This window comes from Postia placenta (genome assembly GCF_002117355.1).
Source record: "Postia placenta MAD-698-R-SB12 unplaced genomic scaffold POSPLAscaffold_1, whole genome shotgun sequence".
NCBI classification, from domain to species: domain Eukaryota; kingdom Fungi; phylum Basidiomycota; class Agaricomycetes; order Polyporales; family Adustoporiaceae; genus Rhodonia; species Rhodonia placenta.
In genome coordinates, this window is record NW_020169832.1 from 3,420,029 (window position 1) to 3,445,808 (window position 25,780).

The 25,780-nt window shown below is 53.1% G+C and overlaps 10 protein-coding genes across 10 annotated transcripts; 2 read left to right on the forward strand and 8 right to left on the reverse strand.

The window, feature by feature from the left end:
• Positions 1-8: 8 nt before the first annotated feature.
• On the reverse strand, positions 9-5,800 carry POSPLADRAFT_1072653 (hypothetical protein; the record flags this gene model as incomplete). Its single annotated transcript, XM_024482536.1, has 16 exons — positions 9-633; positions 691-1,202; positions 1,258-1,374; positions 1,432-1,752; positions 1,807-2,043; positions 2,099-2,379; positions 2,430-2,775; positions 2,828-3,013; positions 3,073-3,237; positions 3,290-3,394; positions 3,448-3,561; positions 3,616-3,931; positions 3,981-4,077; positions 4,134-5,073; positions 5,267-5,449; positions 5,501-5,800. The coding sequence occupies 16 exons, from the start codon at positions 5,798-5,800 to the stop codon at positions 144-146; spliced, it is 4,710 nt and encodes a 1,569-aa protein (XP_024344784.1). The 3' UTR covers positions 9-143.
• A 483-nt stretch (positions 5,801-6,283) lies between these two features.
• POSPLADRAFT_1064385 (hypothetical protein) lies at positions 6,284-9,618 on the reverse strand (the record flags this gene model as incomplete). The annotated part of the gene is made up of 20 exons (XM_024481795.1): positions 6,284-6,404; positions 6,459-6,518; positions 6,570-6,665; positions 6,720-6,743; positions 6,800-6,896; positions 6,965-7,105; positions 7,155-7,223; positions 7,287-7,495; positions 7,559-7,727; positions 7,780-7,839; positions 7,893-7,913; positions 7,962-8,028; positions 8,081-8,117; positions 8,174-8,271; positions 8,327-8,567; positions 8,623-8,770; positions 8,826-8,944; positions 9,000-9,071; positions 9,124-9,175; positions 9,227-9,618. The coding sequence occupies 20 exons, from the start codon at positions 9,616-9,618 to the stop codon at positions 6,369-6,371; spliced, it is 2,208 nt and encodes a 735-aa protein (XP_024344785.1). The 3' UTR covers positions 6,284-6,368.
• Positions 9,619-9,857: 239 nt separating this feature from the next.
• Positions 9,858-10,449, forward strand: POSPLADRAFT_1043159 (hypothetical protein; the record flags this gene model as incomplete). The annotated part of the gene is made up of 5 exons (XM_024478236.1): positions 9,858-9,953; positions 10,015-10,070; positions 10,122-10,178; positions 10,230-10,333; positions 10,388-10,449. 5 exons carry the CDS (start codon positions 9,858-9,860, stop codon positions 10,447-10,449), a joined length of 375 nt encoding a protein of 124 aa, XP_024344786.1.
• A 1,239-nt stretch (positions 10,450-11,688) lies between these two features.
• On the reverse strand, positions 11,689-13,384 carry POSPLADRAFT_1043160 (hypothetical protein; the record flags this gene model as incomplete). The annotated part of the gene is made up of 8 exons (XM_024478237.1): positions 11,689-11,705; positions 11,762-12,063; positions 12,122-12,253; positions 12,305-12,535; positions 12,587-12,922; positions 12,989-13,154; positions 13,204-13,315; positions 13,367-13,384. 8 exons carry the CDS (start codon positions 13,382-13,384, stop codon positions 11,689-11,691), a joined length of 1,314 nt encoding a protein of 437 aa, XP_024344787.1.
• Positions 13,385-14,038: 654 nt separating this feature from the next.
• Positions 14,039-15,510, reverse strand: POSPLADRAFT_1130666 (hypothetical protein; the record flags this gene model as incomplete). Its single annotated transcript, XM_024483976.1, has 4 exons — positions 14,039-14,397; positions 14,451-14,568; positions 14,616-14,948; positions 15,004-15,510. 4 exons carry the CDS (start codon positions 15,508-15,510, stop codon positions 14,039-14,041), a joined length of 1,317 nt encoding a protein of 438 aa, XP_024344788.1.
• Positions 15,511-17,428: 1,918 nt separating this feature from the next.
• On the forward strand, positions 17,429-18,439 carry POSPLADRAFT_1038269 (hypothetical protein). The gene is made up of 3 exons (XM_024477358.1): positions 17,429-17,789; positions 17,846-17,990; positions 18,046-18,439. The coding sequence occupies exons 1-3, from the start codon at positions 17,434-17,436 to the stop codon at positions 18,130-18,132; spliced, it is 588 nt and encodes a 195-aa protein (XP_024344789.1). The 5' UTR covers positions 17,429-17,433; the 3' UTR covers positions 18,133-18,439.
• Positions 18,440-18,940: 501 nt separating this feature from the next.
• On the reverse strand, positions 18,941-20,492 carry POSPLADRAFT_1127359 (hypothetical protein; the record flags this gene model as incomplete). The annotated part of the gene is made up of 8 exons (XM_024483616.1): positions 18,941-19,401; positions 19,457-19,550; positions 19,610-19,674; positions 19,738-19,813; positions 19,870-19,959; positions 20,019-20,087; positions 20,238-20,271; positions 20,329-20,492. The coding sequence occupies 8 exons, from the start codon at positions 20,490-20,492 to the stop codon at positions 18,941-18,943; spliced, it is 1,053 nt and encodes a 350-aa protein (XP_024344790.1).
• Positions 20,493-20,591: 99 nt separating this feature from the next.
• POSPLADRAFT_1123852 (hypothetical protein) lies at positions 20,592-20,832 on the reverse strand (the record flags this gene model as incomplete). Its single annotated transcript, XM_024483541.1, has 2 exons — positions 20,592-20,692; positions 20,772-20,832. Coding segments are annotated over 2 exons (162 nt in total), but the record flags the coding sequence as incomplete, so codon positions are not given.
• Positions 20,833-22,637: 1,805 nt separating this feature from the next.
• Positions 22,638-23,850, reverse strand: POSPLADRAFT_1129281 (hypothetical protein; the record flags this gene model as incomplete). The annotated part of the gene is made up of 5 exons (XM_024483825.1): positions 22,638-22,712; positions 22,774-22,905; positions 22,963-23,247; positions 23,315-23,404; positions 23,467-23,850. The coding sequence occupies 5 exons, from the start codon at positions 23,848-23,850 to the stop codon at positions 22,638-22,640; spliced, it is 966 nt and encodes a 321-aa protein (XP_024344792.1).
• A 1,035-nt stretch (positions 23,851-24,885) lies between these two features.
• POSPLADRAFT_1084150 (hypothetical protein) lies at positions 24,886-25,731 on the reverse strand (the record flags this gene model as incomplete). The annotated part of the gene is made up of 4 exons (XM_024483025.1): positions 24,886-25,119; positions 25,179-25,267; positions 25,327-25,579; positions 25,636-25,731. Coding segments are annotated over 4 exons (672 nt in total), but the record flags the coding sequence as incomplete, so codon positions are not given.
• Between the last annotated feature and the right edge of the window lie 49 nt (positions 25,732-25,780).

The following is a 25,780-nucleotide window of genomic DNA, read 5'->3' on the forward strand; positions in this document are numbered from 1 at the left end:
AACACCGTAAGTTCAATGATCGTGAATGATTAATAAAGTACAATGCAGGGAAAGCCGTGAGCAGGAGCATAAGCATAACTGTCTGTATGGAAAGACCGAGAGCAGGAAAACGAAACTTAGAGCAGTTGGTCATGGCGAGAACATTAGTCAAAGTCCTCGAACTCGGAGGCCTCCTGGCCGCCCTCCTCTTCCGACGACGACGCGATCTCAACGTACTTCTTCGCAGCCGCCCGCGCTGCGCGTTTGGGAGCTTCGCTCCGAGGGGGCAAGGGGGCAATTTCGTCTATGGATACGTCTTCGACATCACTGCCCACAGCCTTCTTTGCCGGTGCTTTTTTAGCAGGTGGTGGCTTACTAGCTGACGCCTTCCGTGCGGTGGTAGCCTTCGGCGGCGGCGGAGGGTCATCATCCTCACTCTCGATAACCTTTGAGGCCTGCTTCTTCCTCGGCGCAGCTTTGGCCTTCGCGGTTTGACTGCTTGATGACGTCTTTCGCGCGGTCGTTTTCTTGGCGGCTGCCCCAGCAGGTGCCTTGTCGAAAAAGTCTGTTACTGCGGCCTGCGTATCCGACTTCTGCTTCTTTTTGGGTACATTGAGGGCATCGTCGTCGGAGTTCTCTCCGTCCACGTCCGGGCTGTTGAATAGAAATTTGAGAATCTGAGGTTTGCACGACTAGAACCAAGGCCCTCACCTCTTCCGTTTGGGCGCCGCCTTCGCCTTGCCTTTACTGCTGTCTCTCGAGGGTGGAGCGACCAGCTCGATATCAGAATCAGAGTCCTTGTCGGCCTGCACAGCAGGTTTCGTTCCCACCATCTCGAAGTCGGAGTCAGACTCGTCTTTGATAGCTTTCTTCTTGCTCGCACGCGCAGGCCTAGTGTTCCCCGTCTCGAAGTCGGATTCAGATTCCTCCTTCTTAGCCTTGGTCGCGGGCTTCTTCTTGGGCGGAGGCTTGACATCCTCGTCGCCACTATCAGCATCCATCTTAATTTTGGAGCCTGAAGCCACCGTTGACGCAGGTTTCTTCGCAGGGGCCGCCGTGGACTTCTTCGCCCTGGCAGCAGCTTTCGTCGGTTTGAACTCATCGTCCGTATCGTCGTTGCCGGCCTTCTTGGTAAATGCCCTCAGAGTTGCCTGCTTACGCTTGCCCTTCTTGTTGCTAGCCTCCGCAGAAATTGCCTTGTCTTCCCAAAGAGAGCAAGTATACTGTTATAGCAGTCATTTAGGAGTACCATCCAGAGCGCAACAGGCGGCTACTCACACGCCACTCTTCGAGGAAACGATCCAGATCCTTCTGCCAGATCATGATCGGGGTAAGCTCCAGCAATGCGAGAAGTTCGAACTCCTTGTCCTTCGCTTGTTGGCATAATTTCTCGATCTGGAAAAGTCCAAGCTCAGACTATCAAACAAGCCGCGCGTTACGACTTCTACTCACCTTCTCCTTGGTCAGACTCCAGATTGCCATCCCGAGCAAGTAGTCATAGTCGCCCAAGGCACCTCCGGCCGTGCGACCGGAAGCGACTCCCTCCTCTTCTTCGTCATCGTCTTCAACCTCAACGACTTCTGCGGTTTCTCCTGCTTCTTTGGCCTTCGACGGCTTGGGGAACGGACGGAAGTCTTTCTTACGCAACTCAGCCACAATATCCGCCTTTTTGCGGTTAGAGACAACGAGCTCCTTGTCCACAATCATCTGCACGAAACGGGCCTGATTGGTGAGTCTGTCCAACTCGGTAGATAACTCGTTCGCCATGTAGTCCTAAGAGTGATCAGTTTCATCGCTCGAACGGTAATGCGACAAAGCATGGCAAACCTTTCGCATCTGATAATACGCGAGACGCTTAGGATAGAAGTCCTCTATGATCTCTTCGGGGGAATTGTACTTCTTGATCTTCCCGTCGAAATCAAAGCAAATCATGTTACTCGTGCTGATCTTGGTGTTGAGCTTGAAGTACTCTAACAAACCCTGTGCCTCGGCCTTCGCCATATGGTTGGCATCCATGGAGATAACGAAGTGAACATTCATATTGTTGTGGTATTCCTTGTAATCCTGTGCAGACCGACGTGAGCTGCCATTACACCTAAGGAGAAAGCTCGATACATACCTTGATGGGACCATCGCCCTTCTCGCCACACATCGACTCCAGCTCTGCCTTGTAGTTCTGAGTCCATTTGTGGATGGGAAGTTCAGTGATCTCAATGGTTGTGTCGTCGACCTTGTTGATGACACCCGAGACATCATACTTGTGCTCCCCGACCTTCTTGATCGATCCATTGAAACCACGCCACCAGGGCAGCATGGGCACCTGCTCTTCGCCTGCCATGAGGCGACGAAGGTTCGCGACAATATCTTCAGGATTGTAACTTGGGACGGATGTACTCCAACCTGTCTTTCAGTCAGTAAATGAAGACGCGCAGAGGAATACTAACACTAACCTGTGCCAATACCCTCGGCACCATTTACCAATATCATGGGCAACACAGGCATGTACCAATCAGGCTCGATTACTTTGCCATCTTCCATTTGATACTTCATCAGATTATCATCTGCAATGGGGAAGACAGACCGCGTAATCGGTGCCAATTCCGTGAAGATGTACCTCGCCGCTGCGTGGTCTTTTCCGCCTTGATCACGAGTACCGAATTGACCGTTCGGCATCAACAGGTTCATGTTGTTCCCGCCGACATAGTCCTGCGCCAAGTTGACAATTGTCGCCATCAAGCTCTGCTCACCATGGTGGTATTGTGCATGCTCAGAGACATAACCGACAAGCTGGGCAACCTACGACAAGACAGTCTCAATAATCACACACTGCAGAAGCCATCGTGGATACCTTAATTTCGCCTTTAAGTTTGCGTTTGAAACAGGCCCAAATGACTTTTCTCTGACCAGGCTTTAGGCCATCTGCAGCGGAAGGGATGGAACGTATGTTGTCCGCCATAGAGAATAGTATCAGTTCGCGGTTGATAAAGTCCGCGTACCCGATCTCTCCTTGAGTGTGATCGAGATAGGTGCCAGGCTAGGCAATATGATACTGGTCAGAGAAAAGCTTATGGATTGCATAAAACGGTGACAAACCTTGTATTGACGAAGCCACTCCTTACGATCGTCCGATTTCTTCTTGCTGAAAGCGAGTTCAATAAGATCATGATCACCCTCTCGTATAGTACTGAACGGGATCATATGCTTGCGCATGTTCTTAAAGTAGGATCGAGAGTCTTCGTCAGTACTCGTACCGAGACCCTGGACAACATTAGTGAGTTTCGCCTGCGATACCCTATCAAGAGGTCCTGACCTTGAAGTACTTCGCCTTCCATTTCTCAGACCCTGGAGTCTCCTCAAGCCATTGCTCGTACTCCGGCATAGTGTAGAAATCGATCTTCTGGCCACCCTTACTGACCTACATACAACGTCACTGCATAGTTCATTTGACGTGAGAAGAATTGCACGTACTCTGACGATGGGCGTGATGAACTCCACGAGGAACCTCGGGATCTTCAGCAGCGAAGGATAAAAGTGGTCGAGGTAATTGATCAATAGTCCCTTGATGTGCGACCCATCATGGTCCTAGAGGTAAGACGTATTTAGAGTAGTTCCCAGCTGACGACATGGCTCCCCTACCTGATCGGTCATTATCATTAGCCGACCGTAACGCAGGCCATTGAGATCCCTGTATTCCTTGTTGTGCTGCAAACCCAGAATTTTCTTGATGTTCTGTATCTCTTCGTTCTTCATGATCTGGTCATGCTTTGCATCTCGTACGTTCAACAGTTTGCCGCGCAAAGGAAATACGCCGTAATTGTCGCGCCCGACTACACCCAAACCAGCAACGGCCAAAGACTTTGCGGAATCTCCTTCCGTCAGAATCAGCGTACAATCGATTGCCTTCTTCGTACCCGCGTTGTTCGCATCCGACAGTTTGGGGAGACCTGACAGCCTAAAGCAAGCTTGAGCTACAGCCATTCGAAGATGTATGAAAGACAAACCTATTCCGCCTGCTGCTCCCATCCGTCTTCTTGAGCTGTTGGTCAGCTTTGAACTTCGCCCAGTTGAGCACATGTTCTACGATGGACGATTTTTGCACTATGTATAACGGTCTTAGCACCTTTCTGAGAGCCAAATCCCCCGCCTGTAAATACCTTTTTTCATGAACTCGTCCGAAAGCACGGGTTTCGTCCCAAACTTGCTCGTAGGAAGGGTCAGCGTCTCCTTAGTCTGACTGTCGAAGGTTGGGTTTTCGATGAGCGCGTTGACGAAGATCCACATGTGGTTCTTGATCTGGGCTGGCTTAACCGTGGCACCCTTGTTCTTCTTCGTGATCGAAGCGATGAGATTCTTCGCAATCTGGTCCGCAACAAGTTGAACATGGGTTCCTCCCTTCACGGTAGATATCGAATTAGCGAAAGAGACCTGCTGGAAAGTACCGTCTGAGACCGCAAAGGCGACCTCCCAGCGTGGACCAATTTGCTCGTAGATCATGGTCGGCTTCACTTGAGCTGCCCCACCAGATGCGTCTGCGGCAAGCTCCGCTGCTGAGTTGAGGTAGAGCTCAACATACTGCTTGAAATTCTTCGTCTTCAGGCGTTCGTCGTTCAGATAGACTTTGACGTCCCTTACGGTTCCCGCCAGATCGTGCACGCGTTTTTTCAGCAATGCAACAGTATCCTCGTCGATGCGGTCCATGCCAAAACGCTTCAGGTCTGGTCGGAAGGTGACACGCGTGTACTCCTCTCCGCGTCCGTTCTTCGTGATCTTAGCTTTACCCATCTTGCTCATGTTGTCCGTCCACGTCTGCACGTACTTCTGACCCGAGTTCTTGTCTGCCGTATCGATCGTGAACTCGACGGAGTAGATATTCGCCAGTTTAGCACCATAACCATTACGGCCACCCGTAAGCTTCTTCTCGTCGTCGTCGTAGTTCGAAGAGGACAGCAGATGGCCGAAAATGAGCTCCGGGATGTAGATTTTCTCCTTCGAGTGCATCTCGATGGGTATGCCACGACCATTGTTATAGACGGAGATGAGATTGTTCTCAGCATCGATAGTGACCTTAATGGTATCCATGCTCAAATCATTGATCTAGAAAACCAGATGGTCAATATATGCGCCTACCACAGCATGTACACAACGTGATGATGGGAACTTCTGAAATGGGCCAGATGGGAAGTCTCCCCACCCCACTCGCCGCCTAACTGGCCGCCTATGGTGAGCATCGAGGGAGACCAAAGTAGTACTGCGAGTCCGAAACCACGTACATATACGACAAACATACCTTATTATCCGCGGCATTGACTAGAATTTCGTCCACGATCTTGAAGAATCCAGGAACATACTTGATCTCTCGATAGACCATGAGCTTCCGCTCCGAATCCCAAGCCCACATAGGCTGCGTGATCGTCTCAACGCTCCCAATGTACGAATCTGGTCGTTTTAGAATGTGCTCCAGTTGTGACAGCTATATTGCATCATAAGACGCGTCACAAATATATAATCATTGCGCGCGAACCTTTGTGTAGGTTTCTGAAGCAGTCTTCTTCTTAGCAGCCGCGCCCGCGACCGGGGCACTTGGACCCGCGCCTTCATCGTCGAAGTCGTCACGCATCTCATCATCTGAGTCTGCGTTGTCATCTCGATCCGCGAGCACCCTCTTCTTGGTCGCCTTGGGTTTCACCGGGGCCTTCGTGGCTTTCACGGCCGGCTTCGCTTTCGTGGCTTTAGTCGTTTTCTTTGGGGCGGGGGCGTAGTCCTCCGACTCTGAACCAGAGCCAGACACCTCTATGTCAAAGTTTTCCTCAGAAGAGCTCATTTTTGCGAGCGTGAACGCCACGGAGATGGTCGCGGTGAGGGTAAAGGCGCGTTACAATGAACCGCGTTCAACACAGGTCGCGTCACGCACGTGATCGATCGCCCGTGTGGCGGCACTGGCAGTGCATGGCCCATATAGGGACAGTGTTATAGTCAAATATATCATTTTTTGGCCATGAGCACATGCGATCGCACTACGGCAAATACGCCACCATGTAGTATGGCAGGTAGTTTCCCCCGAAATTCATCTAAAGATAAAGATTTGTAACCTTCGATGCTGAGTATGTATGCCCCACGTAGATCATTCCCGGATGCCTCTCGCACGCGCGATTAAAGTTGTTGCATTCCGCAAAACTCGCCTCCAGGCATTTTGCCGTTCATTGAAGGAGCAAGCCCCTGACCTTGCGTTAAGGAGGCTGTTTCGAGACTGTTCTCTTAGCTCAGGTTTGATGCAGACCGTGTTCCTCTGCACAGACGCTGAAGTCGGCCGAGGACAATCCGGAAATTTATCACTACAATGCGAATCGCTACAGTGAATCCAATACTGGTAGTATCAATAGTAACGACTATCATGGACGAGCCTTGATATTGCTGACAATGAGACTCTGTAAACCAGACTTGAGCTATATTCCTGGGAGAGATACAATCTTGGGACGTACCTTGTAGGCTTGCACATCACCCTTAAACTTCATCACCGACCCATCTGTGCACACCCACAACTGCGCGAGAGGTGAATGGCGAGTTGCAAATCGAGACAATATCATGCGTACCTCCTTCGCAACAGTAGTTATGAAGCGTTCGTCGTGGGAGATGAGAATAACACCTCCATTCCAGGCGCTAAGCGCGGCCATCAGCGCATCGAGACCCTATACATCGGTGCTGTCAGCGGACTACCCATAGAGTGAAAACATATTACTTGCCTCAATATCCAGATGGTTAGTGGGCTTGAGTAGATGGAATGAGTCTCAGTCAACAACCGTTACATCAGGAACAAACCGACCTCGTCAAGTAGCAAGACATGCGGTCTCTGCAGCGAAAGCAACGCGAATGCTACACGAGACTTCTGACCTCCACTCAGCGTGCCGATGAGTTGCAAGCTGTCATAGACGATACTCGTTAGTGGATGGACAAGATGTAGAATGTCTCGTGAGAAGACGACACCAACCCTGTCATCCCGCTGATCTGGAAATTACCCAAATGCGAACGGTACTCCTGCTCTGTCTTTCCGGGGAACCTGGAAGCGAGGAATTGGACGGGGTTCAGACTAGGGTTGAGCGTATCGACATGATGTTGCGCGAAGTATCCTCTGCAGGCAGACGTTAGAGCATGCTCCCCTGACGCTATAATGCACGCACATCCTCAGTCGGCCATTCTGACTGACGTGCCCTGCCAATGGTTTCAGCTCGCCAGTCAACAATTTGATCCTGGATTTTTTTGTGAGCCAACGTCTCAATGGTGTGGATGGCACTGATATGAGCTGTACGTACAATGTAGACTTCCCGGCACCGTTCGGTCCAACTATCGCGATTCGCGACTCAAGGCCGACATCGATGTTGATCCCCTTCAGGAGGATCTTTTCAGGCACGTAACCGAAGGACGCCTCGTTGAGCTGAAGCACCGGGGGAGATATCTTCTCCGTATCCGGGAACTTGAACGTCTCCGTCTCCTCGACATCTGGCGGATGCAACTCGGGAAGCTGGGAGAATTTTACATCACGCTTTCAGCCTGCATTGTCGTTGCTCACAAGACAACAATCTACCTTTTCCAAGATTTTGATCTTTGACTGTGCTTGCGCAGCACGGTTTGCGTTGTATCGCCATCTGTCGATAAAGGCCTGGAGATGTCTGCGGTACTCCATCTGTGTCTCGTATTCCTTCCGCAAGTTGCGATCGCGCTCAGACTTGGTGGAGTAGAACTGTGTGAAGTTTCTGTTCGCATGCAATGAGCGTCCGATAAATACACCGATATTGTTTTACCAACCCTTTGTAGTAGTCAAGGCGGCCCGAGTGCATATGTACAATGTCAGTGGCAACAGCATCGCTGCGATTACAACGTCTCAGTGAATTGTGCGAGAATCATCAGAGCTCACTTACAGGAATGCACGGTCGTGCGATCTGCGGACAATGTGAATAGGGAACGCATGAGATGCTATTTGAACTTACACGACAAGCAGCGTGCCAGGCCATGTTTGCAGATAGTCTTCCAACCACGCGAGAGCGTTCAAGTCGACTGTGCAAATGACCGGTCAATATCTGCCTGCTTCACGAAGCGACAGTCATACTGTGATTTGAAGGCTCATCGAGCAAAAGCAGCGCAGGCTACACACATGGCAATATGAGCATTCATCGAGATAGGAGCTTTATGAGATTCCAACCTTCACGAACAGCGCTCGTGCGAGCGCAAGTCTCATCCTCCAGCCTCCACTGAATGCCTTGGTCGGCCGTTGTTGATCTATTTCGCTGAATCCCAAACCTGGTGATACGCGATGTTAGCGTTGTGCGCTGCTATGCTGGAGGGGACAACGCACCTGCCAGCAGTGCTGATGCTCTCGCAGGTCCACTCTCAGCTTCCATTTCTGCTAATCGAGTATGAACTTCGGTGAGACGAGTCTGTGCCTCCTCGCGCGCATCCTCGAACCGTTTATCATCGCCCTCCGCTTCCAAATCAGCAAGTTTGGCATTCAACTCGGCCTCTTCGCGCATTAGGATGTCACGCCAAACATCAGCCTTCAAAACTGATTCAAGCGCTGTAGTGTCATCGCCAACAATCTTAAGAACCAATCTTAGCCGCGTTTTACCTTTTATCATAAACCAAACAATATACCTCCTGTTCCACGAACAGAATCGTGATGTGGGACGGAATCGGCACGTCACGCATAGCGATATGCCGCAGCAATGTCGACTTTCCAACACCATTGCGACCAATCAGGCCGTAACGACGGCCATACGCAAGCGTTAGTGATGCGCCAGAGCTGTTGATGGACGTCAGACATCCAGTCGTCCGAGAAGCACACAGTGGATACGGACAGAATACGGTTGGACCCAAAGTTCACGTCGATATTTGCCAAGTGGATGTCTTTGGATTTGTTCTTCGCTGACACTGCATCCAGTGGGTTGATCTTCATGAACATCTCTTCGTACGATTGCTGTTATTACGATACCGTTAGCAGGTGAAATAAGTTAAAAGGATCTACGACGGACCTGTTTGCGATGCTGGTTCAGGAGCTTGGAGCCTTCGTAGAGGGTTCTCTTGGATCGCTTCTCTATTTTTGCCTACAGGTACTAGTTCAACAAGCAACAGTCCGAATCCATTGGCCAGGCGCACCTTCAACTTTGCCTCTTGTTTCTCGAGCTTCTTCACATCCACTCGCGATGCTCTGCGTGCTAGCTTAGTGAAATGCCTCTCCCAGTCTGCCAATACGACTCACTTTCCCTTATTTATGCTCTCTAAATCAACACCTTCCGCGAAGGCAATCGTACTGCTCATAACGCCAGTCTTGCTCATGTGCATCACTTTGTCCAGTCGGACAAGACCGTTCGTCCTTCCTGCACGGTTCTTCTCGTCTCGTTTACTCAGAGGCTCCTCCAGCATACGGCTGAGAGCCTTCATGACTTTCTCTAGCTGAACATGCTGCCCCTTGCGCGATGAGGAAGGTATGGCAGACTCCAGTATATCGCGCGTGATTTGTAGGACGTCCTCGTCTTCGGCAGAATCATCCAGTTCCGTAAGGTAGCCAGAGACATATTGGACGACAATCTCTTCTGTGCCAGGGAGACTCTCGCGGATTTCTTCTGCAATATCCTCAGAAGAGACACTCATGTCAGCAGTAAATGTTGTGTGAGCTGAAAGAGGTAGCAAGATAGAACTGAGTTAGTAAAATGGTATTTCAGGGGAACGTGCATTGATCGGGCCTGATCGAGTATTTAATGCTTAGGTTAGGGGCATTGACTGATGCGTCCGATCTTGGATCTCGCCACCATCTTCACACCATTTTGAGTCGATGTAGCAGTCCCACCGCTCAACCAGATCCTGCGCAGCAGGGCGAATTGTTGGGAACTATGTCAGGCTCATCAACTCTGAACACAACAGAATCTCCCGTCGCGGTCTTCCAGGATCGCCCTATTTTCTCGTGTTCGAATTGCTCTGCGGTCATTGTTAGTGACTGTAAAATAACTTTGGCATACATCACCAGACTGACACACAACTATTACATAGGCTCTGCAAGACGAACTTATTAGTAAAGCATTCTCTGGAAGAGACGGACGTGGATAGTAAGTACATTGTCCCAGAAGTGGTCCTCGCTTCCACTCGGATGTGTGCAGCCTCATGTATTCGGCCGTCAATGTAAAGATGGGAAAGAAAGAAGACCGCTCCCTACTGTGTGTTCCGTGGTCATTCAGTGCCGACTCCATTTAACATGGGCGTGCTAGCACGGGTGTTCATACGGTGGCAGACGTTTTCTGTGTCGGCTGCAACGATCGCTTAGGATGGTATTATCACAAAGCGTCCGATAACACACAGAAATACAAGGAAGGTGCGTGTCTGACATATAAGAATGCATCATATGCTCAGATCAAAGTCTACTCAGGGAAGTACCTTCTGGAACGAGAACGGCTGATCAAGGAGAATAAGTGGAAACTGGACGAGTGAGGCAGCCCTGGTATTAATGCGGATGAGACGTCCTCGTGTGTATTATATCCCGATATTTATGACTGATGCCCTCTTTTGCTTGAAACCGTGACCCATGCTGACAATGATTACCATGCAACATGCAGGTATTACGATATGAATTAGACCCCTGGAGTTCCGCTACGCTATGTGGCTCACATATCCTGGCACAGTAAGTGTACCAAGGGTGTTTGTAGAACGGATACCTTGATGTAGATGATAAGTGACGTGTGTGACTGTTTACGAGATTGAAGGTGAAAGACCATTCTCAGCAAACTGGTCTGAGGATTTACTGCTGACACCGCAATCCACAGTGCAGGCCGCCCGTAAGTTAGACCACGACTTATTACAGCGTCCAATCGAGGGTCTCCCCGATATCCGCAACAGCCCAGGGGATGTGCTAGCGGTGGCTTGCCAACCAATGACAGCTGATATCTATGCCTTGGGTAGGTTCATGTGAATAGAATCGAGAAGCTATAGCAGCCTATATCGCCGGTTTCGCTGCTGTTGGATCTCCGGATCTCCGGTAGAACTTAGGGTCCTTGGCTATGTTTACGAATGTGTACAACTAAATGCCTTCAGGGTCCTTGCAACGACAGCTTTCGAGTAGGATGCGGGCGTCATGCTTGACTTTTCTTTCTGCAAGGGATATCTAGGCTACGATTGTTTGGTGCTCAGGCATGAACACCCCCTGCCGTAGTACCCTTGTAGTATCGGAAATATTCTGTTCGACAGATCAGAGCACAGCTTTGACGTCCTAGCGTAATTGAGTGATTAGGCACCATTATTCCGTGCTCTGGCCGAGTTACTCAACTTGGAGACTTCCACCTCACGCAGCTGGTGTCTCATTGGATGAACTAAAGCGCTCTTCAATATATTATGGTCAATTGTCATTGTCATGACCTAGAGCATCTATATCGCTCATAAATTAATGACGAGCTCAATGGAGGAGTACTAGACCTCGATGATGGTATGTATCAAAAGAGTCGCAGTTGCAATAAATACCCCCAGCTCATTGATTCGTCAGTTCTTCCGACGCTATGATATTTCGGTGTTCATCGATGTCATCCTTTAGGTCATACCAGTAGACCCGTACGGTTAAGGACCCAATAGCACAAAAGCTCATTCAAGCATACTTCGCTAGCAACCTTACACCATAAACGCGATTGATAATTGTGTACAATCAGATATAATACCTAGTGATACAATATTCCACATTCCCTATGCTCCTTCATTGCCTATGTCCAGTCATCAGTATGCCATTTTCACCCCGTAGTCGTTGAAGGCAACTCACCCGACTCCATTGTCCACTGGTCATGCCTCTTGATGTCATCTGCAGTCACTGTTGGGCGCACGCTGTCAAGCGACTTCAAAAAGTCTGCCAACTTCAGTGGCGGCTCCAGTAGGTCGTCGCTCTCGACCTCTGACCACGACTTCTCTACCGCTTCCGGATCGCCAGGTGAGCATGGTGTCCACATCATGACAGACGGATCCGAGAGCGAAGGCATTTGCTTGAAGTGCGTAGCGGAGAGAACCTTGCGGACCGGCTGCATGAGTGCGTCCCGTACGACAACAGATATATCCGACCCCGAGTAGCTGACAATGTGCTCTGTCAAAATGTGTGATAGAGCATAAACGTTGCAAGCGTACGTACCCCTCTGTCTTCTCCGCCAAAAGACGATAATCCTTGACCGTCAGTTCGCATGGGGTATCACCGACGTGCAACTGGAACATCCGTCGTCTCGCCTCCGTACCAGGAAGTGGTATATAGATTCGCTTCTCGAATCTGTAGACCGATGAGAATCAAGGTTGAATCGATTTTCAACTTGTAGCATACCTCCGCTTGATAGCGTTGTCTAACTGCCAGGGAATATTTGTGGCCCCGAGAACAAGGACACCTGTATCATCGTGACCTACACCGTTCATCTGCACAAGGAACTCGGTCTTAATCCGCCGTGAGCCCTCCGACTCTTGCTCGTTTCGTGAACCCGCGAGCGAGTCAACCTCGTCAATGAAGATGATTGCTGGCTTGTTTTCACGCGCCATCTCGAACAGCTGTCGCACAAGCCTACCCAAAGTCAACAGCTGTCGCATGTCGGATGCGAGCCGTGCGACTCACCGTTCAGAGTCGCCTTGCCATTTGCTCACCAGATCACTCGAGCTGACACTGAAGAACGTGCCCTTCGCCTCGGTCGCGACCGCCTTTGCGAGGTACGACTTTCCAGTTCCCGGTGGTCCATAAAGCAGTATACCGCGCCATGGCGTCCGCTTGCCCGTGAACAGATGCGGGAACTTGATGGGCAAGATCACCGCCTCCTTCAGCGACTCCTTCGCCGCCTCCAGACCGGCGACGTCATCCCACTTGACGTTCGGCTTCTCCGAGATAATCGCACCTGCGAGGCCAGCTCGCAACTTCTTCACTTCGGGATCGACGTCGTCATCGTCTCCGTCTTTCCTATGACAATGTGCCGATTCCAGCTGACTTCCTTCAGTATGCTTGCACGGGGATTGCAAGACTCACTTCTTCCCGCCTCCAGCTGCGCCTCCGTTCATGCCATTGGCTCCGAGAGCCTTTCTCGCGCGCTTCTCTTGTGATTGAGATAGGTGGTCTTTCAACGTCTCCGCGCGCGCCAGGTACTCATTGACTTTCGAGCGAATGAGCAGCTTGGACTTCTCATTCTTCTCGTCTACATGGGTGTCAACACCACAACGTGGTTAATTGATGCGAACACGCACATTTCAGCGCAAGCATGAAGTAATCGAGTGCATTCTGATATTGTTTGTATGCTGCGTCGTAGTTTTGCTTTTGATCATCCTCTATCGCTCGCTGTACTATCTCAATTGCGCGCTTTTATAATCCCGTCAGCTTGTAAAGCACATGAACATGAGGAGAGCTCACGTCTAGATTGGCCGACATTGCTTGGTGCACAGCTACCGCCACTCAACTTAGTTTGGCATTCTCGGGTTCGTTATTTGGCTTTATTAGGATCAGAGGCTGCAGCCTAACATGCACAAACAACCGATACTGAACGCCAACGGTTCAACCCCTGCAGAACTATGTAATACATTGAGACTTGACGTGCAATATACCTTCCAACTCAACAAAATGGCTATAGCTATTGTGCGAGTCACCCGTAATTTACCTTCAAGGCAGAAGCGTTTAGCATAGATTAGATAAGATGATCTGACATAAGTGGAACTTAGTGTGGCATGGTATCATCAAACTATTGACTAGATTACAGTAGTACATGGATAAGTTAACGAGGCTATTGGCTACAATGCTGTGTGCCTCGCGGACAGAATGCACTGGCCGTGAACGTTAATCAGATTGCTCAAATAGAGAAGCACACACAACGCCTCCTCGTCCCCGAGGAGTCGTCGACTAAGCGAATAGTACATCTACAAATGGTCATCATGCATCGAAGGAAGCAGCGCGTGAGAAGCATGGATATGGGCGCCGGTCCAAGAACGGGGCTCAACAAAATAAACCGCGGGCGAATCGTGTCCGTGAACGGAGAGGTATGGAATGGAGAAAACCACAGCATAGGACCCTACGGACTCCCGTGCACGTTCACGGCATGACCTGCACCTGGGCCTGCGCCATCGCGGCCGCGTTTACATGCACGTGTGATGGCTTCGGCACCGCGTGGCAGACTTCGATGCTCTTCACCCACGAGTGCTCGACGAGCTCGTCGATCATCGCGCGTTGCTTCGGGTTGGGCTCCAGCATCCGCCGGATGACAGGCCGACACGCGCGCGGCGACAAGTTGTTGATCGTTGGCGGGCATGACGACTGCGTCTGGCAGGCAGACACATACGCAGCGAAGAGCTGGTCCGTTGACTGGGCGACCGTCCACGGGAGTTCTTGGAAGTGGAGACAGTAATACACAACACCACAGGCCCAGATATCGACTAGGCGGGCGTCGTAGGCTACGTGCCCAATATTAGGCACAGGAGCAAGGGATGCAAATCCGTTTGCTTACGTTTGCCCAAAAATTGCTCTGGAGCAATGTAAGGTTCACTGCCACACAACCCAGTAGACATGTGTACCGTCGTCTCCCACGGGAGTCGGTACACGGTCGATGCGCCATAGTCACCAATCTTGGGCATCGTCAGCAAGAGGGAAAATAATTCCCAAGAGGACATACCTTCAGGTGGCCCTTCGTGTCGAAGAACAGATTCTCAGGCTTGATGTCACGATGGGCAACACCTTGGCTGTGAAGATAGTGCACGCCGGTCAAGATCTGCTTGAAGCAGCACTCGACCTCGCTCGGCGACATGCCCCCTCGCTTGATCGCTGCGTAGAGGTCTCCGCCTGGGCAGAACTCCATGACTTCGCACCAGTGCTGATTCTCGTCCTGGACGAGATCGACGGTCTCGACGATGTTGACGTGATGCAGCGTTGACGAGATGCAGAACTCGGCAGTGAGCTTCTTGACGTACTCTTTCTCCGTCTCGTTCTTTCTCCGTTTCCGGAATTCCTGCGATCGGCCGCGTCAGCATAGGGACCAACAGACACCGACGACCAGCGCTCACCTTGACAGCGTAGAGCTTTTCCTCCGAACGATCCCACTTATGCGCAAGGCGGACCACAGACGTAGCGCCCTTGCCAATGGCCACCTTCTCGCAGACGCCGTATTTCTTCAGCAGGCTTATTGTGCTTTCTCCAGTTGTTGACTTTGCGTCACGATCTGAGTCCGACTTGCGGCTGCTACCAACAGAACGCGCGGACGACTTGCGGCTGAGCGGAGTTGTGAGCAGATCCTTCAGCGTGAACTTCTGCCCGCCGTCCTGCGATTTTACGGACGGGGGCCTTGATGGAGGTCTGGACGGTGGCCTAGAAGCCGACTGGCTCGGACGGGCCGTAGCAGTAGGAGTGGTCTCCGGAGTGCCGGTCGACGAGGCGGGAGATATCCGCAGTGCAGTCGACGGAGGCGGCTGTGGCTTGGGCTCCTTCTTGGAAGGCGTCTTGGAAAGGGAAGGTGTCTTTGTGAAAGGCTGTAACGCAGCGCTAAGCTTCCCTCCTGAGACACCAGCGGACATGCTCTGCGCTCTGCTGGGCGGCTGGGTCGAGGGAACGCTCCAGCTCTCGCATTCGGAGGCGGAGAGAGAGTCGCTCGAGGGCGGCGTCATCGAGCCGGTGGTCGACGACGAATCGCGCTTGATCTGTGGAGCGTCCATGGCGAGCTTCTCGTTCACGTACAGTTCCTCAAGGCTCTTTCTGGTGTGCCCTGGTGCCTTCTGATAAGTGTGGGCATCTGGAGGGGGAAGGGGAATATGATGACCATTGTGGGCGGCAGGCTTACCGCCGGATGCGGGTGGCATCGCCTGCATGGAGGACGGACGGGGGGACTTGGCCCCGTTGGCTCGTGGTTTGGCGGCGTATGGAGTGTGCTTAGATGCGGGAGTGACGGAGGATATACCACCATGCGGCGGTTTATCTGACCCGTCCGGACCCTCGCCTTCTGTTTGCGCGGTCTCTGCGGCGTCGACTACGGCGAGCATGGCAGGAATTAGGAGAAGTGGTGTGGTCGTTAAGGTGGATGGGTCTTGGGACAACGCGAAACGTGTGCTGGAGCAATGTGTGATGAAAGTTGGGGGTCGGAAAGTCGTGGTGAGGGGAGACGTTTATTGGGAATTCATGGCTGCAGACACGTTGGAAAGGCGCAGATGGGGGAACCGGAGGTCGCTGGGGAAGGGTCTGCGAGGGGCGCGAGTGGGAAGAACCCCTCGCTGGTGCCGTTGGGAAACGGCTGGAAGAAGAGGGAAAGGATGCTGAGGGCGGAGGAGAAGAAAGCAGCGACGAGATTTGAACCGGAGCAAGGCGAGTCGACGCCACCGCCGTGTATTTGTAGCGCTTATGTAAGCAGCCACAGCCAAACGCCGGGCTCAGCTTTATCTTCGCTCCGTCCGTCGATGGGCCCGCCGCTCGCCGCCGCGGTAAATTAGACGAATAGGATCGAATATCGTAATACAGCGCACAACGGGCACACACGAGGCCGCGAGCACAGGGCAAACCGTTCAGCGAATCCGAATCTCTGATAGAAGCCTTCATCTCCCACTAAGACGTCTCATGGGCAGAATGATCCAGCGAAGCACGCCTCTGTCTTGCCAGCCTCCCGAGATAAGGGCGCGGTTTTCGCTACGGGCACGTCCTCTGCTCTTTCTCATCCGCAGCGTTACCTCAACCCAATCACGTTCTATCACCGCCTACACCGGAATGTTGATGTCATGCCCCTACCCGAGATCGCAGCGACCAGGCGCCCCGTCGCCACTATGCGGTCGCATCATGGCGCTCTCGTCATTCCGACACGCCCAGCAAGAATAGATGACAGCACCACAAACGCGGAACGAGCAGGCTGGCCGCTGTGCTAGCCTAACAAAAGAAGCCCGCGTGCCCGTGACCGTCTTCGGCGTGGTCGGAGCCGGGCGTGGTCCTGGTGCCTTCCAGTCCATCCGAGTCTTCGAAGCAGCGGTGTCCACCCTCCACCCCTGGCTCCAGATGACGGACGAGAGCCACCGAGATGAAAAGTCCGATGCTGCATTGACCGACCGGCGCAGAGTGCTGTGCAGAATAACATACATATTCTGAGATGAGCGCCTCAAGGCGCAAGCTCATGGCAATCGGTCGATCGGGCATGAAAATATTGTCGATGGCTGTCCGCATGGAATGGAACGCGGAGAGCATGCTGCAGCGGCCGACTGAGCTCAGAACTTCGCAGAGACAAACAGACCGAGCGCGGTGGCGCACCGGTGAGCCGGACCTGCCCAGTTTTGCATTTAAGGTTTCGGCACGCGCCGGAAGGCTTGTCTCACGTAAGCGGATCCCATCCACGCGCTGAGCAAGCCATCGTCCCTCCTCAACGCTCCTCCTCAAGACCAAGGTAAGTGCCGCCGCCGCCTCGCCCGGCGTCCTCGCCGTGCCCTCTGTCCCAGCCGCTGACCGCCCTGCTGCCCCCAGACGCCATGGTGAACCTCCGCTCCCAAAAGCGCCTCGCCGCTTCGGTCGCAAGCGTGGGCAAGCGCAAAATCTGGCTCGACCCCAGCGAGCAGGCCGAGATCGGCAACGCCAACTCCCGCACGCACGTCAAGAAACTCATCAAGGACGGCCGCATCATCATCAAGCCCACCACCGTCCACTCGCGCGCCCGCACGCGCGACCTCCTCGCCGCGAAGCGCAAGGGTCGTCACACCGGTCCCGGTAAGAGACAGGGTACTGCTGAGGCCCGGATGCCCAGCAAGGTCGTGTGGATGCGGAGACAGCGGGTCCTGCGTCGGTTGTTGAGGAAGTACAGGGAGGCGGGCAAGATCGATAAGCACCTGTGCGTTTCCTTTACCCCTGCCCGTCCAGGTTTGGTGCGAGCTCAGTCGCACTCAGGTACCACTCGCTGTACCAGAAGTCGAAGGGTAACGTCTTCAAGAACAAGCGTGTGCTCATGGAGTACATTCACAAGGCCAAGGCCGAGAAGACTCGTACAAAAGTTCTCACCGACCAGATGGAGGCCCGCCGCGTCAAGAACAAGGTTCGTCTCGGTTGGGGCTTGTACCCCGCAAACTGCCTACTGACACTGTTTCAAGGCTGCTCGCGAGCGCCGGGCACAGCGTGTGTTGGAGAAGAGGCAGGCGATTCTTGCTGTGGAGCACGATGCCCCTGTCCAAGAGTAAACGCTATCATCCCCTTCCCACCGCTGCCGCCTACGCCCTGGCACGCCATTCTGTATCCTATGCCATGCATACTCTCTATCCATACGCCAGGCCCATGCTTGCATGTCATCTCTTTGGTCATGATCCGATGTTTCGCCCTTGTTAAATGGAACAAGACCTAATCAGCTGTGAAGGCATGGCATGCTCCGGAATGTCTCATGCACTAGTGCCGTCTTGTTGCCGCAGATTGAGACCTGATTCATGATTGTGAAATGTGTGGGCGTTGAGGGCACTCATCGGTGCGGATCCAGCCTCTGAGCATACTGAATGAAAGATGCAACGCGGCCCGCCAGCCATTCAATAGACGGGATTTCGCCATCGCGCCCATCACACTTTTAGCTTTTACAAATAGGATAAGGTGTAACAAGGTATATTCGTGATGTGATGAACGACGGGGAAAGACAAGACAGTCGCAGTAAGTACATTCATACAGTGCAGAGGCACCGATCCGAGCTCCGTCGTACCTACAAGAGCACATGTGCCAAGCTCATGCACATCTTCTTTACATTCCTCTCCCTTGACACCGTCTCCACCATCTCCCTGGAAACTAGCACGACTTCTTCCGTGTTGCCGTCCGCCTTCTGCCGCCGCAACAGCAGCCCACACTCGTTCAGCGCGAAGGCCGTGTCGTCCACGCGCAGGTTCGTCGCGCGCGCAATGTCCGCGAGCGTGCACTGCACCACGACGTGCGCGGTCGCGCTGCCGTCCGCGTTTGGCGTCGTCTCGACTGTGCGCAGGGACGTGAACATCGGGTCTGCAGTCGTATCCGTTACCAGTGTGCTCGGGGACATGTCGCAGCAGCAGACATCAACTGGCCTGCGGCAAACGGAGACGTACCGGCATCATCGTGCGGCTCCGCGGGACGTGTCTTCGTAGCCGGGAGCTCTTCGCCGTCCCATCCCTTCGTGCTCTTGCGCCGCTTCATCTTCGGGCCCATACCGTCTTCCGACTCTGCTGTCGGCGATAGCAGGTGTGCCTGTGCGAGGTCTGGCACACCGCCGCCCGTCGTAATCATCTTAGATGCATCCGGCGGCAGCACAGACAGCAGCCGTCTGCGGCCGTACGCGGTGGATCTGTCAGCCTCGGGCATGGCACACATGTGACCACAGACGCACCGGAAGAACCTGATCAGTGTGGACACCCAGTACGTGAGGTAGCTCCGGAGCCCGAGATCTGATAGGGGACGTTCTGGCGTGCCGATGCGTCCTGCGCGGCGCGAGAGCTCGTAGCCTGGTGTGGAAGAGCATGAGGGGCGAGGTGCATCCGTGCAATGCTAGCGACATACTAAACTCTATCATGAGCATGCCATAGCCCTTCCTCTGATAAGGCGGAAGTACGACGATGCATGCGAGGTTGTAGTCGTCGTAGGATATCTTCTCCTGCAGCGGAGATGAGTATCAGCTGGCAGGTTGCCTTCATGACCGTTATATGGCCGTACCTTCGAGAAGAATCCCAGGACATGGTCACGCTGGGAGTCCGCATCTGTAAGGATGTAGAAGAGGACTGCGTGCGTGCAGCTGCGGGCATTAGAGCCCTGTAGTCAGGAAATGGTAAACATCCACCCACAGTTGTCACAGTCGAAGAAGAGCGTCTTAATATCGATGAAGAGCTTGCCAAACAGCGAAAGGTTCTGGCAATATAACTTGATTCGCGAGTTAGTAGCACGACGGAGAGCGTCCGTAAAAGTTGCATGCGCACCTTGTCCTTGGCCCCATCTACCTCCCAGATTATGTGTGCACCGCGCTGGTAGACCTTACGACCTGGTGGGTTTTTACGGGTACACTTTTTCTAAGGCATCTGGCATCTGTCTGCGTTCTTCTTCACGGGAGTCGAGGACCCGAACGCACCATATGCAATTCCCAAGACAGCCCTTCTGCCATGTACTTGAAGCATCTGTCGCACACCCACAACATAGCCTTCTCGCCAGCACCGCTGTTGCGCCCCAGCCCTCCAGCGAGCAAATCTGATGTTCGCCCATGTGAGCGGATGGACGCCCTGCTGACGCCTGGGATGCGAGAGCCTGAGGAGGGGCCATGCGAGCTGGGCGTCGCGAATAGGTCGTCCACCTCCGTTTCGGTGAGCGGATAGGGCGAGAAGTACCTGAGTCCAGGCTGAGCCAGACCGCCGCACCATTGCTAGCGTGTAGAAAACACTCACCACGTCTTGATCTGCCATCGTCCAAAAATGACCTGGTCAAAGTTCCTTTTTGCGGTGATCTGCTTATGATGTTCAATGTCGTACTCCTCCTCCGTGATAGGCTGCGCGCCAGGGTCCTGGCTCGCCGACCCTGCCCTCGCGTCGGAAGGGCCAGGCGAGGCCATGCCGTTCGCACTGGCCGAGTTCTCCCCATTCGTGGACCCCCTCTTCCTCTTGCGCGTCGTTCCATTGCTCGTCATGGTGGCCTCGTGGGATGTGGAAGGTCGCACGGCGCTCGTGGGTATCCATTCGTCGAGCCTCTTGTCCATATTTACATAATGCACGTACACCTCCTGTGCTCGGCGCTCCAAGATGTGGGCATGCTCTGCGGTGCGCTAGTCAGCACCGGGTATCAAGATGTGGATGGAAGATGGAAAAGATGGAAGACAGGATATAGAACATACGGTCTATGCCGTCCTTGCTCACGATGAAAATTTCCTTGTTCGATTCGTTATCCATTGGTGGGGACTCTTCTCGAATATGTCAGGACTCGGGTACCTGAAGACGGGAATAGCAAATGTCTAAACAGTCCAATGTACGCTCAGACTCTGGTGGGAGGCGGACTTTGCAAGATTCCAGATAGGAGTGGCGTAGTTATGGCCACAATTTACCAGTATTACACGGTCGAGAGCAAGGTCAGCCAAGCAAGGTTCTTTGACAGGCCACCTTTGCATCATTTTTAGGTACAACTCTGATATGGACAACAATCGGAAAGTATATTTCCTCTACGGCGTTACAAAACTTAACATGGCACAATGCAAATGAAAGAGAACAGACCGTGCAAAGATATCATAGAAAACAACAATAAAGGCCAACACAGTGAGAGAGAGGAGCCCGAAAAACCTATTGTGTTCCATCGACCAGGCGGGTGAATAACGAGATACCGGAAGCTTGGAACCGCGAATGGGAATGAGCTCAAGATAGAAACCAGCCAACAGCCGAGCGATTCTTGAATTCGCGTCCCAGAGTCAAGTCCCAGAGAGCCAGACAAGGAGGAACAGTCCCAGAGCTAGCAGTATTCCGTGCCATGCAAGTACGTTGAAGGTGAGACCAATCGAAGAGTGCTGTCAGGACCGAGCATCGACATCTCCGCAGACGGCATGGGCATTCCCCCGCCTCTCGTCATATCCAGTGCGCCTTCACCTAGGCCTAGGCCCACGCTCGTCCTCGACAACGCCGAATATACGCGCGGGTGCGCCCCGCCCGCATGCGAGAGCTCGCTCGCGGATAGGCCAAGGTTCCACCGGCTGCCGTACATCTCGTGCATCACCGCGTCCATCTGGTCCTCGCTGTCGTTTGCGCAGTCCATCACCGCCACGCCCCCGCCAGCGCTCTCGAGGCGCTCCCCGCTCCCAGTCTTCTTTCGGGGCGTCATACCGGAGAATCGACCGCCGGCAAAGAAACCGTGGCACGCCCGCGGCGTCAGCGTGGACATGGACAGGCGCGCATGCACTGGCGTTGCTCGTCGCATATACCCGATCCCATTTCCAATCTGCTCGATGCCAGGAGGCAGATCCAGGATCGGGTACTGCACATACGCAGAAACTGGGGTACCCTCGGGGCGCGCCCTTTTGCGTAATTTGTTGCGCGTGCCAGACGACGTTTGCGTAAACGGGGAGGCGTAGACTGACTGGGACTTGCGTAGCTGCTGTCCGCTTGAGGGGGTAGCGCCTCCTATACTTGCACAACCAGAGGATGGAGCAGACGGCAGCGTGTCCAGGTCAAAGTTCAGGCTAGAATATTTGCGGAGCGTCCCAAACTTCTTCGGTGAAGGCATGTTCGGGTGGCATCCACCAAATTCTGCAGGTATGATGATATCAACCTCGTGGTCTTCAGTTCGGGAATTATTGTAAGTGTCCTGAGTCGGGAGGCCTGTAACTGAGTCGAGGAAGTCTGACGAAGTAACATCGTCTTGGCTATCTCCGTCGGCAGCTGAGTGCACCTGCATGTCCACGCTATCAGCATCATTTGATCCCCAAGTAAATGAGAATCCATCAATAGCGCCAGTTTCACCGTCCAACCAGCGCGACTCGGCCATGTGTAGGAGCATTTCATTGATCTCCTCGGCTGCGTGCACGTCGTGCGGCGAGTTGGTCTTCTCATATTCTCCGGAAACGTCGGGTGCAACTAGCGAAAGACACATCAGCTTCAAACGGGAAGGGACGATCGCATGCAGTGAAACCTGGTATTGGCATCTCGCCCACTTTGTCCCATGCCCTACGCAATGAGGAGTGATTAGATACGGGCCCTCGAGGTTACAAGTAGATTACCTACACTCCTGCGAAGAATGTATGCTTTTTGATGCCTTCTTCCGAAAGGCGTAAGACGGGGTTCCGCTCAAGGCACTGATCGTACATGAAAGAGGACGTTCTGATCAGACACCCCAATCATCTGGGATAGTCATACCTTTGAGAGTAAGTCTAGGGCATCGGGACCCACAGACTCTGTCAAGTCGGCCACCATTCTACCATGCAAGACACGACTTTCCCATAGCGAAGAATGCATGTTTGTGAAGCTCTTGTTGCCGAGGAAGGCATGCTGAAAGTGCGGCAACCTTCGTCAGCATGAGATATGGGAAAGATGCCGTAGGCTCACTTTTCCTGTCAGCATAAAGCACAGCAATAGTCCAAATCCCCACCAGTCCGAACTGTAGTCATGGGCCCATCGCAGAATAACCTCGGGCGCCTGATATTGTCCCACCTCAGATAAACTCATATCACAGGCAGATTCAGCCCCTGAGGCGTTGCGATTAGCCTGTAGAATCTTCGCGCTGCTGAGGTCTGCCAGTACGATACGCCCGTCCTTCCTAATGAGCACGGTTTCCGGGTTCAAGGCGTGGTAGACGATCCCCGCCGCATGCAGTGCAGATAGCCCTGCAACCTAGTCACAACTCTCCGTCAGCACCGGAGCAAGTTCGGGTGTATCAATGCGCTAATCCCATGCTCACCAACTCTGCCGCATATACCTTGACCTCGTCGGGGTGAACTATGCCGTTGCGCTTCACCCACGTTCGCAAATTCTGACCGGTGTAATCTTCCTGTGATTAGGATACGACTGCATGAGAGAATTCACATACTGACAGCATCCAAAATAACCCACCATTACCAGATACAGAGCCTTCTCGTCCTGAAAGCTCCAGCGCAGCTGAGGGACGAACGGGATATCGCGCTCGACAATCAGGCGCAACGCCTTCTGTTCACGTTGTACACGGTAGGTAGCTTGTCTTTCCGCCCCCAACGTAGATTTCCTGAAGATCTTGATGACATACTGCCGTGCTGATGTCTTCAGCCTCCCTAGCACCAGCTCGCCCACTTCGCTTCCTCCTCTGGGACAGCCAAGGGTGCGGATAACCTCGAAATCAGCAGCGGCAACTATTTGTGCTGCTTGACACGGCTTGGGACGATCCCTCGCTGAATGCTTGTCAAGCTCACTGGCAATCTCCGTCTGCGGTGAGTGGTGAACACTTGTCCGCTTCGGAGACATGATCATGAGTTCCTACGCGACGACGTGCCGTAAGACGCTTGCATATTCACAGGAAAGAAGTATCACATACGTCAATGCCATTATCATCCCAGGCCGAAGCAGTACCACGAATGTTCGTGGTTTGCTTTTATAACTGGTGTGAGTAGAGATCGGTGACGCGTTGTCGTTAGGACCTTACCTTAACCTCGAAGCTGATATTATTAACATCATTATTGTGATTCGAGATGCACTGCTCAATTGTTTGCCGGTGCTTCCCGTCTATTGTGGGCGTGCAAATGACATAAGGTTCCAAACTATGCTGCTTCTCTAGCGATGTCTGCAAGGGTTGGACCGTCGGCCACAATATAGACTTGAATATGAATGACGCACCTCGAAACCGAGCGTGTCTGGGGAACCTGAGACACATCCGGACGTCCTATGGCAGGTGGACGGCGTGGTAGGGAACTATTAATAAGAATCTGAGCAGCCGCGTACCGTACTAAACAGAACGGGCGTGACAGAGACCGACCTCGCTGGTGGACATACGCTCTCGAGGAGAGAGCAATCTGACACTGGAGCTCGTGCGGAAGTGTTCTGTCGGGGTTCTCGTGATGACCATGCTGTTCAATAGGCGGCTTGGCGAAACACAAAACTATTCGCAAAACGCTTTCGCGGGATGCAAACTAGGTCTGCAGCGATGGCGGTCGTAAGTGAACGTTGCCCTGTCCTCTTGCGCCTCCGAGTTCGAACTTAGTCCCAACCGGTTTCGGCAATTCCTCACGTGGGCACGATCGCGTCGCGGGATCGCAGGTGGCTGATCATCAATCCTGGTGGCAAGAACAATTCTTATTCATCACTAGTTGAGCCTTCGATATGCAAGATAATGGGTAGAAATACAACAACAACTCGTGGGGTCGCTACATGAAGATCGTACACATCGCAATCCTGTTCCAAGCCTTGTACCATGCGGTCACCTCCTGAGATCAGCTAGTAGCCTTCGTCTTCCTCATTAGCAAGGCTACCTGCGTATCGGGCAGCACCGGCTCCACTAGGCGGACCAGCCTTCCCCTTAGACTTGGGTTTACGACCGCCGAGTTCCTTGTACATGGCGCGCATCTCGTTCTTCGAGGGACGAACCTCTCCTGAAGTCTCCTGGCGCCATTGTTCCTCGCGAACCTCGCGGGGGGTCTGGTAACCCGAGCCGGGCGTGGAAAGCCCAGAGTAGGAGTGGTAGATGGGGCCGAGCTCGTCGGTCGTGCGCGACGCCATAGTTTGGAGGTGAGTGACACGCTGAGCACAGAGGGTCAACAACATGGGCATTACAGAGTAAACACGTGGTCGGTGCTTACCCAGTTCTGCTTGGATTCGCGCTTCGTCCACTTGCCCGGCGGTAAGCTATCGTCGTGGAAGTTCTCTCGCCGGTAGTGCTGGAACCAGACTGCAGATCGCGGACATCAATACAGTTCACATTAGGCAAACAGAGCGTCCGGCACACACCGTAATTGATAGTTTGGCTCTTGCTCCACTTCTTCGAGACCCGTGCACATCTCGCGAGGTCCTTGATCGATAGCTGTGAGAAGATCCGTTGCGATACCTCCGTGTGGAAAGCCCTCAGAGGATCGGATGGGACACCGTGCGGTGTGGATGCAACGTGTAGTGCGCGCCGCGGGTGCCGCACACTGCCAGGACCAGGCGAGGCAGGGCGCGATGAGGGGCGAGAGCCCGAGGCTGGTGTACCAGGGCTTGAGACCTACAAGGACAGCGTCAGACAGCCTTTCCTCGATCTCTGTGTAGAGGGCAACGTACCACTCCAACGAGCTCGTCGTCGCTGTCGTGCGGGGTAGTGCGGCCGCTCTGAGAGTCCAGTATGTGCGTGCGGAGGACACCCTGAAGCAAAGACATGATGAAGAATTGGGATGTATGCGTCTACGGGGGAGATGGTAGTGGTTGA